The sequence below is a fragment of the Myxocyprinus asiaticus genome, chromosome 21, assembly GCF_019703515.2.
Source record: "Myxocyprinus asiaticus isolate MX2 ecotype Aquarium Trade chromosome 21, UBuf_Myxa_2, whole genome shotgun sequence".
Taxonomy (NCBI): domain Eukaryota; kingdom Metazoa; phylum Chordata; class Actinopteri; order Cypriniformes; family Catostomidae; genus Myxocyprinus; species Myxocyprinus asiaticus.
Window position 1 is genome coordinate 21,363,171 of NC_059364.1, and position 11,579 is coordinate 21,374,749.

Consider the following 11,579-nt stretch of genomic DNA (forward strand, 5'->3'; position numbering starts at 1 on the left):
TTTTGAGAAATGACTCTTTCTTTTGGAAAATTATGTTATGGTTTATGGTATTTGGCTCATGGAATGGATTATAGTGTCTAAGCAATTGATAAAAACTGTAAATTAGGGCCCTTAGAGTTTCACCTTTGTTTAATTATTTGACATCCTAAATTCCTTGTTGTATTGAGGAGTCTTTCAGTGTTTGGACCATGTTAAAATCTTTAGCCAGCAGAATACCTTAAGCATCAGCCAAAATTTGGCAGAAACTTAAATTCAAGTCACGCACTAGTTCTGAACCATATAATAAAATGCAATTTTCTCATTTAATAAATTCACCAAAAATTGGTTCTGATTTTTCAACCCTCGTTCTTAAAGGGAAAGTTCACCCAACAATGAAAGTTCTGTCAACATTTACTCATCTTTTTGTCATTTCAAACACGTATGACCTTCAACCTTCTTTTTTTCCAGGGAACACCAGTTTGGCAGTTTGTCCAAGCTGATCTCTTTCACACAATGAAAGTGGATGGGGAATAGGGGCTGTCAAGCTCAAAAAAGGATACAAAAAAACACCATAAGCATAATAAAATTAGTCCAAACAGACATTTAAAGTCGATGTTGACTGAAAATTTTACTTGACAGCCATGGTGACTATTCACTTTCATTGTATGGAAAGTGGCAGGAATGACATGAAGTAAATGATAACTGAATTTTTGCATTTGGGTGAGTTATTTCTTTATGTACAGTCAGAGTGAAACCAATTAGATAGAAAATAAACTGGGAGCTGAGTTCAAAGAATACCTCTCCTCAGAATTCCACTTGCACTTTTCTCTACACACCAAACTTGACTGGACAAGGAGACCCTGCAGGCAGGCAGTGAGTTTTTATATGTTTGGACAGTCCTCTGTCCTCTAAGGAAATCACTGTACCCTGCTGCACATTGGGAGGAAGTAGAAAGAGAAAAAATTTGGCATTATACAGAGTCTGCTTGGGTTTTTGGAGATGTCAGTGTGATGCACACAAAGTGGGTGTGCAGTCACAGGTAATAATGTGAAGTCACAGTAAATGTTGTGCAATAATGTACAGCCTCATCAGGGTGCATTTGACACTGGGGGTTACACCATTAAAATGAGATTCAAAGGTAATTTTTGCTTCAATTTTTAAAGTGATAGTTTACCCCAAAATGAAAATGTCATCATTTACTCAACCTCATGTTGTTCCAAACACAAAAACAGACGTCAGGCAGAATGTACAATCTGAATCAACATTCACTTTCTTTGCATGGAAAAAAAGATGCACTGAATGTAAATGGTGACTGAGTCCCTAATATTTGGCCTAACGTCTCATTTTCTGTTCTATGGAAGAAGGAAAGACAACTAGATGAAGGTGAGTAAATGATGACAGAATTTTCATTTTTGAATGAACTATCCCTTAAAATAAAAGGCAGAATGTATTTATCTGATCTCTCAGATCTCCAAGACTATCAATCTATGCATTTACCTCAGGCTAAGGTATTGTAAAATTAACACACTTGACAGAGTGTTGTTTTGTTTGCTCTAAGTGATCTGGGGTTAGTAAAATCTGACAAAGTAGTGACAGAATAACAGAGTGCCAGACTGATTTGGAATGTCAGTAAGACAAAGAATAATGCTATGTTTTCCACATGACCAGGAAGGAACACATATTCATAAACTGTGCAAACAACCATTTCCATAGCAGGCCATTTCACAATTAAAATTTGATTTGAAATATTTTTGACCTCAGAGACATTTAAAGGTACATTAATGCATACCTGTATTTTAAATGATAATCTTTTGAATTAACTTTGAAGACATTATATTTTGGTTACAGATTGGTAATTTAAAATTTTCAAATTCATACAATGTAAAATCTGTCAATAAGAGGGAGGAAGAGAAATATGAGAGAAAAGGTGCATCAGATCAGTGAATTAAAATGTCTTAACTTATCCAAAATGTTCACAGTTTTTAGTAAGAGCCATGTGATCTTCCTTGTGATGAAGTCAAAATTACATTTACTATAAATTATACAAGCTTACATGCTTCTGTTTAATAGGATATCATGTGTATAACGCATGGCTAAATAAATGATTGGAATTTCATGAGGAGATCTATGCAAACTACAATCTAAACTGAAAATAAAGCAATACACGACTGTGAACAACAGTATACAGAATATATTTTAAAGACAAAGAGCCTGAAGTTTATATAATTTCATAGCTTTTGTTCAAGCTTTTGGTCATGACGCAACACTGACTAATCAGTATATGGTGGAAGCATTCAGAAGACAAAAATATAAATTTTTATTCCTTATATTTTGGTTTTAAACAAAGCCAACCTTTGATTTGTGACTGGGATTTCGAGCATGCTCTTGTATTGTGGCAAGTGCCTCTGTACATATTAGGTTCAAGCCAAGTAAATGAGCTGAGATAAATTATTCTTAAATTTTAATGAAAGCTGAGTGAAAGTTTACAACAAAAATGTTACAATAAAATCCCTAACATCCCTATTGGAAAAACTCAAATCTATAATTCATAACCCTAAACTCTAAGATTCAGAAATAGAAGATGCTTCCAAACTGGCTGTGTGATCAAGGTTAAGCGAGGAGACAGTGAACACAAATTTGGATGAGGAGGGATGACGATAAACCGCAGAGGGACCCAAAGGCTGCAATAAGCTCATCTGCCCAACATGCAAACACTCATTATTCTGAAGGAGAACAGTCATAACAGAGCCTACTCTTAAGTGGAAGGAAGTGGAAGTCTAGTATTCAATATATATACAGTATATAATAATCTGGCTATTTTATATGTACTCTGCAGTGATATCAATGTTAAAGAATGATTGATCAAAAAAGGAAGCCTTTGGGGCCAAACTTGAGTTGAGTTTTGATGCTCTCAGCATTTGAGGCTCAGTGACAGCAGCCAGGCTCAGTGCACTCTCTGACTTTAAAAACTTTTTGTTAGGTGGCCTCACTTTTAGAACTTCATCAATAATAAACAGTGAAGGTTAATCATGGGGGATGATTTAAAAAAAACAAAATTTTTTTTACATGAAGCACTGTTGTACATTCAACTATCTGCAGAAACTTTAGACTTGGCATAAGTTGCTGTATTTTTAATAATCTGTTATGTAAAAAGATGGACCCATGGGAGAAGCAAAGAGCAGCTGACAAGATGCTTTGGACCTCCAGGAAATGGATGAAGAGACACAGAGAGAAATATGTAAATTAAGGTGTCCAGATCACATTTATCCTAAAAATCAAAAGAATATTTGTAAACAAATATATACAAATGTATACTGCACTGTCACATGAAAAAAATATTCATATATACATTTTAAAGTATTTGTACATCATGGTAGCATTTGTAATGGGTTTAAATATTTAAAAATAAATTGATTTTAATAAAAAAAACTGTATTTTTATTGTAATTTGGTAAAAAAAATTACTACTAAAAAATGATGCAAAAATGTATTACAGCAATGAGAATTGGTATATGCTTAATTGTCCTCAAAACAATGTCACATTGCAAAAAATGTAAGGGTCCTCATGGTAGACTACATTTTCTTTATGGAAAGATTTATTTTCTTTCTTTCTTTCTGTTTTTTTTTTTGGGGGGGGGGGGGGGGGGGTCAGGTCAAATGTGACATTTATTGACAGGTTTTGTAAGATTCAACCATCAACAAACAGGTGGACAAGCAGATCATGTGATGAACAGACAACGCATACAGTGACAAAAGCATAAAGATACTATCTGATAAAACATATTTAAAGCACTTTAAAAATGCAGCTTGCAGAACAGCACTTGCATTCCTACACTGCCTTATCTGACAGCATAGAGCTCAGGTCATTTTCTCAGGAAACTGGCCAGTCTCTGATAAGATGAATTCCCATGAGCCAGTCCAAACAGCCTCTTGGCTGGGGCCTGAAAACCAAGAACATCATCCAAAACAGGGCAGATTAAAATTCACAAGCCTGCAAACATATGCTGACGTAACTTGCACAAGTCTAATGGGCTATTATTGGACACTGTGGTGGCATGAACGAGCACAGACAGAATTTCTAAATGGTCAGATAAATTAGATAATTATGGCTCTTCAAAGATATCACAGCATCAAAGTCTTTCAGTTCCTGTGAATGGCACAACATCTACCATACCTACCTATGCTCGAGGAGTATGTGCTAATTTCCACATTGCCTCTATCAAATGTTCAACCGAATAACCAACATCCCACCACGCCGTGTTAAATGAACTCCAGAAAACAACAGCCCTGAGGCATGGTGACGAAAATACCATTATAAGTAGTCACAGCAAGTTCTCTATGACTCATAAAAACACCTCTATGTTATTACAGATCTGACTTCAGTGAAGCATAATTATGTTTTTGACGAACATGGTTGGCTTCTTACTATAGAAATGTAACCATGGAAACTAAGTGAATGTGTGTTGAGGGGCACTGAGTGTCCAACTCCCATGGTGAAGCTGAGGCATGCCGGGAAGTGGGTTTTATTAATTGTTACATTCATTGATAGTCAGGTACTGCCCACACATACATGTCACTTAAAGTTTCCTGAGACATACATTATATGTAACAACATATTTAGCCCAAAGAAAATCTTCATGGCAAATATTTATCTGAACATGCACGAAATTAGTTACCAGAATTTAGAGAAGACTCGTTTGATCCCACATGAGGTGTGCTGTGCTGTAGGATTTAAAAGGAGATCCCAAGAACCAGTACTGCCACCTAGTGTGCATTAATACAGACAGCGGTGCTCTGCATGTGTCTAAAGTGTGTTTAGCCTTTACAAACTGATCAATCCAGGATTATGTATTTGAATTGCTTTAGGGTTTTTATGCTGTGTAAGCAAATTGCCTATGAATAAAATTATTTTATGAAAAGTAAGCAAACTTTGTCTTTTTACTGTTTTGGATGTTTGTTGAAGCCCTGCCTATGCTAGCTGCTGTGTAACCAACCAAAGAGAGAAAGTTAAATGTTTGAGAGAGAAACGATGTGCAACAGAGAGAGGGATTCTTTAAAAACAACAGTCTCTCTCTCTCTCTCTCTCTCTCTCTCTCTCTCTCTCTCTCTCTCTCTCTCTCTCTCTCACACACACACACACACACACACACACACACGCACAGGTGAGACTGCAGCCACATTTTTGCAGAGAAGGGTATGTGGATGAATTGCAGTGTGGAACTGCAGAGATGGGAAAATGGAGTTTCATTACATTTCCTTGCCCTTCTAGAGAAGAAGAGACTAATTAAACTAACTCCAGATAAGTCACAATGACAAAAAACATCTAAGGTGGACCTTTCAGCTAGTACACTCCCATACTATACACAAGAGGGAAGTCCATGTCAACAAACACACATGCATGCACACCATTTTTCTACCAGTGTGTGGCCTTTCCATTGACTTTTATTTATTTTTTTAATATTGAGCTAAAATTATTTTTTATTGGTGTAACCTAATGTAGTCAGGTTGATTCATGTTAAATATTATGTTTAAATATTATACTTGAATAAAACCGGTGAATTCAGAAGTTGCCACATGAAGAAAATTTTTAAGGTATTAAAAGGTTTTTTCCAGTATATGTGTTTTCAGGTGTTACTGTCCTTGCGGGGACATTTAGTGACCCCACACACACAGTTTTGCAGGCCTCATTCTCCCATACCACACTATCATGATGCAAAGCAACCCTCTCACATCCCGCTGTTGTAATGTATGTACTGTATGTATTAACAAAAAATCTTTAGATAAAGTGTATTTTACAATTATTGCATAAACACCAAGAAGCAAATGACAAAAATGTTGTCAGAAGCTACATGCTTTTTGCATGTTGAGGTTATTATGTACACTGGAAAGACCCTTTGCCAAGAACCCTTTACATTTAAACGGGGTTACATTCAGCTACATATAATTTTGACTGGAACATGTTGTCTGTTGTAAGATTCACAATGACATTGCAGTTTCACCTACATTTCTTCTTTGTATATCACTGAGACATGCAATTTTAATTAAATGGCTCCATAAGTAGTCCATGGAAAGGAAGTTCTTGACAACTGGTTAGAGCTGTTTAAGTGGGTGTAGTTATTGCCAAAAGCAAAAATTGATGAAATGCCAACGTGTCAGATTATCCCATTCTGGTCATTCCTAAACCTGTTTTTCTTGTCTTTTAGGGAACTTTCAGTAAGTGGCAGGTTTGTTTCCAGAAAACATTCTAGGTCAGGACATTTATCTTCTTCCCTTTAACCTAAATTGTTATGCATTTTTAAATACATTTTTACACCTTAATCAGTTAATAAAGGAATAAATAAATAAGAGAATTAATTAAAAGAAAAAAGGAGAATAGAATGTCTTAAAATGCATAATATACAACTTTTTTTGGAAGAGGCCAAACTTATTATTTTCAAAACTATTAATATTGGAATTCAATATTAACAGTGGTGGAAATGGCCGAGATTTACTGGGGGGACTCTAGTTTATGTTACAATTTAATACTTCTTTTAAAATAAATGTATTCTTAAAACTTCCTGTTCATCTAAGAATACTTGCTGCAATGCAACTGTTCGGCATATACTGTTAATTAAAGCTGCTAGTTTAGGACCTGTGAGGAGTATTTTTCTCAGATTAGAGACTCTGATGTACTTGTATTCTTGTGCATCTGGGTTGTCCACTTCTCTCTCTGTCCCGGTTAGATCAAGTTTGTTTTATTCTTTCAAAACAGAAGTGCATGGAATAGCCTTCATCTCTCTAAAGAACAATAGATTGATGAATTTGAGGAGAAATATGTTTCTTTTTGGTTATTTTTTAAAACTGAAATTTGACTCGCAAGAGTAAAGTAACTTTACTGTAATCAAATAATACTAATACGAAGAAATGTTAATTTAGTACTAAGTGAACATATTAAATGATTCCACATTATGTGACACATTATTTTCTTAGTAGACTGGAGAAATGGCAGCTGAAAATGGGACTTTGCCATCATGGATAAAAATGGAATTTTATTATAAATAAAAACAAAACTTATTTCAGATTATATCTCTGTAACCTATAAGCACATTACACATGAGAAATTAAAATTCTTGGTCAAAACTTAACATTCTGAACATTTTTTTCTTTTTTGTTTAAAAAAAAAAAAATAAAAATCTACTGGATATTTCCCTTCATTTTAATGAATGGGCATCTGCTGTCAGCCACGCTAAAACATGCCCCCAGCATTGTGTGTATGTCAAGGCTGCAGAACAGTCATTCTCGAAGAATACTAATACAAACGTCTCAGCATTTATTTGTGCATTAAATTACACATACACTTATGCACTTATGGATGATATTCTGAGCAAAGAAAACCATATATTTGTGCATTCTTCTGTTGTGTGGATTTGTAAATTGAGCACGTGTGGATCTGTTGTGTGCAAGTGTGGATCAGTTGCCTGTGGATTCCTGTGTGTATCTGACAATCTGTTGCATGAATGTGTTCTGGCCACTCACGATAGTCAACATTGTGCAACCACAGACGCAGAAGATCTCAAGCATTTATAGCTTTCGTAGGCTATTTAGTGGAGAAAATATAGAAATACACTTCATTCCCTTAACAAATGTAGCCAGTTTGAACGGGAACACCATTCCGCCACACAATTCACTCCGGGAACTCCATTCCTCCGCATCCACCCCCATATCCAGCCCTGAGTATTAAAAGTTTTAGTATATATTTAAGTGTAATCTAAACCTACTGTTGATTAGTTTTATGTTATTGCGTCACTGAATTCCTAAAACCAGTTAATAATCCTGTCAAGCAAAATGTCATCTACAAAGAGCATCCACACTTATGTCTATAAAATGCATGGATACTATGATTACAACTAAAACATGAACAAAATATTAAGATTTCTTCATCAGATATGCAAGTAAACATTTAATATATTGCATAGTGCAAAAGAGGCTACACAGTATAGGGAGAATGAGGAACAAAATGTAGTTGCTACAAGTCCTCAGACTGCTTGGACCCAAACTTCATTGTGTCTGTTGATCAAGTCCCACGGTGCATCGTAACCAGCAACATCAAACTTGTTTTCATTAAACTGCTTTCCTGCAACCTTGAGGTCTGCTTTAAGTTTCTGCACATTGTCTATGGCATCAACATCTGATGCTATCCCACCAAATGACCTGGTAATGGGCAGAAAAGAGAGGTAACATGATAGATTGAGGAATGCTTGAGTGAGAAGATCTAGATCATAAATAAACCCTTTTTTTAACTTCATCTTTGAAGTGACTCACCTGACATAGACAGTACGGCCTGGTATTACTATTTTTTTTATGGTCTCATCATTGGGTTCAGGAATGATTGTATCAGGCTGAAAGACTGAAACAGACACCTGTCTCTCCCCCATTGAATCAGCCTCCTTCACTGACACCACTACAGGCCTGGTCATAGGAATTTCTTTATCTAAGAAGCAAAATTACAGATACATACATTATAAGCTTAAAATGACAATAATATAACAGGAATACATTGTAGTATTTTCTGAAATTCTTATTAAATGGGTAGTTTACACAAAAATGAAAACCGACTCTCCCTCATGTGGTCCCAAACCCAAATGACTTTCTTCTGTGGAACAAAGAAAGTTAAGAATAATAACAGTCCCAGTCAACATTCACTTTCATTGTATAAAATATGCAAAGGAAGTGAAGGGTGACTAAGAGTATTATGCTGCCTAGCATCACCTTTTGTGTTCCACTGACTAAATAAGGTTATACGTGTTTGCAACAACATGAGGTTGCTTTAAAATAAATGACAGAATTTTCACTTTTGGGCAAGGCCGTAACCATGTCTTGAACATTGGGAGGGACCAACCCATTTTGGGGGTGGGGGGGGTCACGGGTGTCCTCGGTCCTTTAAAACAGTAAATGCGGTAAATTCAAAAATGTTCTGAATAAAGGCTTTAAATGTGACCAAAATTTTTTTTTTTTATTTATTTATTTTTTTTAAGTTCACACAGTACATGACAAACACTGTGTCTGCATTGCTAGCAATTTGCCAGTTTCAGTCATCTTTTCTTTCTTTGTTGTGCTGTATCAAAGAAAAGACAAATATAATTTGAATTTTTTTTCATCACTGATGTATCTGAAAAATGGCATGACATCAGCTGGCTTGCAAAAAGAAAATACACAAAATTATTTTCTGTCCTCAAGTTATGCCACATTGTCTCCCCCCAATATAATCTTAACACAATCTTTCTTGATAATGATGCTCTTTTACATACAAAAACACTTCATATTGACCTCTGCTGTCAAGGTCCAAAGAAGAAAAAAAGCATCATGAAAATACCATCAAGGTAGTCCATAAAACTCTAAGCTTTTCTATGGCCCCAAAAAGCTTGGAATAAAGTGCACTTGTCATATGGACTACTGTTATGTCTTCATACTGAACCTTTAATAACTTTTAATAGTATTTGTCCTTTATGAAGCTTGACAGCTCCTGCTCACTATAAACTGTTATTCTATGGAACAGAGCTGCTTAAAATATCTATTTTTATGTTCCAAGAAAAAGTAACAGCATATTGGTTTTGAACAACATAAGGGTGAGTAAAAGTACATTTTCCATTTTTAGGTGAACTACTCCTTTAACTTACTCTTTTTTTTTTTTTTAAGCATAGACCTGACAAAACATACCCAAAATAAAAATGGTCTTGGGAGATGCGGTAAAAAATTGAGAATTAAAGACATAAAGAAATTTAGAAAATCTTAAATGTATTGTTTATTACCTAATACTATTTGCACTAAAAATATAGGACACTGTCCTTGCCACAACCTAAAAACTCAGTGTAAGCCTCAAATCACAGGTCTAAAGTTCTAGTTTTAATCTGAGGGTGAAAATGCTCTTTGTGTTTTATCAATCATTTTCTTAGACAATGTCAAGTGAATTTTCTAAAAAGTTCCTTCAAAAGCTTGCCAGATTACCACATTCATTTAGTTCATTTACAATATATGTAGATTACATTATTATATAAATTATTAATGACATCCGAATCATGTACTGTAATGACATTTTCAATTTGGCCATATCTGATTATGGGAGTGGAATTGTCCCCCTCAATGCATATTGCGGTTGCAGCCCTGCTTTTGGGTGAACTATCCAGAGTTAGAAATGAGATACTGAGAATGACAGCACATATACTCCATTATCAACATGACAATGCGAATAGGCTACATATCGCATTTAATGTAGCTTACTTACTCTCCTTGTTTTCCCCTTGATTGAAATAATAGAGTTTCCAAAATCCAACGTTTAGATCCTCTCTTTTGATGCTGGCGACATCAGTGGTGATCCAATGACTGGTGTCGTAGACGCGCTCCTCAAATCCCTTTTTAATGTATTTATGAACACAGTAAAATTCCATTTAACATCTTAATACTCAATATTTAGTTCAACAAATTGTTCGAACAACAAAACAGAAGTCGAAACTACCTCATATTCATGTACGACAGTGTACTTCGGACATTCACGACCATGACAAAACCAGGGCGCTTCCCAACATCCTGCACATTGGAAGAATATAAGCACAACCAGGAGACACAGAGCTGTAGTCCTCGCCATTGCGCTGCAAGATGACAGAAGCAGTTGCCGCAGATTGTTCTTGAATCATCCAGGTAGACACGCCCCTCACCACCTCACCGAACTCTCCATCCCGTCTCCTTCCTCCCTCCTCTGAGTGCAACCTGGGAAAATTCCCCACAGCCGCACTTGACTTTACCTGATGCACGTAAGATTAAAATCAGGGATTTACCCGGGTTACCTCGTCATGTCATCGAGGTTGAAAAATTAGAGACGACTTTACAAAGATAATGTTATGTGCCCTTCAAGTGGACTCGGAAAAATCGTAATTACGAGTTTCGAGCACACGAATGACCCAGCGAAGTCGGAAGAAGGGCTGGGAATCGATTCCAAAAATAATCGATTCATTTCGGGGAAACCGGTTGATATTTTCGGACTGTGTTTATTTCCTCGACCACTGAACTACACATTTCAGAAGCCTAACAGCACTAATACAATTTACAAAAAGATCATACCATGTCTGCATCTTAACGATCATTAACGTGACTCTGAGTCTTTTGTAGTACGTAGGGCATTTGGAAATCCACTCCGTTTGCTGAACTTGTATGAAGCAATCACACAAGCCCTTTAACACATCTGCTTTCCAGACATAGTCTACCGGTATTTTACTTTGGATTCAACTTTTAATCAACGTGCCAAATTTGTGACAGTAATTTGGCACACAGTAATAACTTCCCCGATGTTACAACACAAGTCTGCAACAAGGAGATGGCAGAGTTGAGTTAGCTTCCCAGATCACATCAATAAATCGGTATGTTAAAGTTTAAATGATCATTGTGCTACACTTATAAAAGCGAGAATCTAACGCTTCTCTACTCGTTCTGGCTATTTTTACACAGTGTTTAAAACCTTTTGCATATACATATTTATTTTGAGTTAGCCTACATGTTACACAATTTTACATTAAAATTATTTTATGAAATCAAATAAAAAAACAAGTTGGCTAAATACACGTTATAAAA

General features: G+C 35.7%; 1 protein-coding gene across 1 annotated transcript; it reads right to left on the reverse strand.

Annotated features, from left to right (window-relative positions):
• Window positions 1-7,274: 7,274 nt before the first annotated feature.
• Window positions 7,275-10,636, reverse strand: LOC127411843 (heme-binding protein 2-like). The gene is made up of 4 exons (XM_051647666.1): window positions 10,471-10,636; window positions 10,240-10,366; window positions 8,280-8,448; window positions 7,275-8,168 (listed from the first exon to the last, which is right to left on the reverse strand). The coding sequence occupies exons 1-4, from the start codon at window positions 10,597-10,599 to the stop codon at window positions 7,994-7,996; spliced, it is 600 nt and encodes a 199-aa protein (XP_051503626.1). The 5' UTR covers window positions 10,600-10,636; the 3' UTR covers window positions 7,275-7,993.
• Between the last annotated feature and the right edge of the window lie 943 nt (window positions 10,637-11,579).

Coding starts and splice junctions, on each gene's coding strand:
- LOC127411843 (XM_051647666.1), bottom strand. CDS start 10,599: ATGGCGAGGACTACAGCTCTGTGTCTCCTGGTTGTGCTTATATTCTTC. Junction 10,367..10,470: donor CTGTCGTACATGAATATGAG/GTAGTTTCGACT, acceptor TACATTAAAAAG/GGATTTGAGGAGCGCGTCTA. Junction 8,449..10,239: donor TCAAGGGGAAAACAAGGAGA/GTAAGTAAGCTA, acceptor TTTGCTTCTTAG/ATAAAGAAATTCCTATGACC.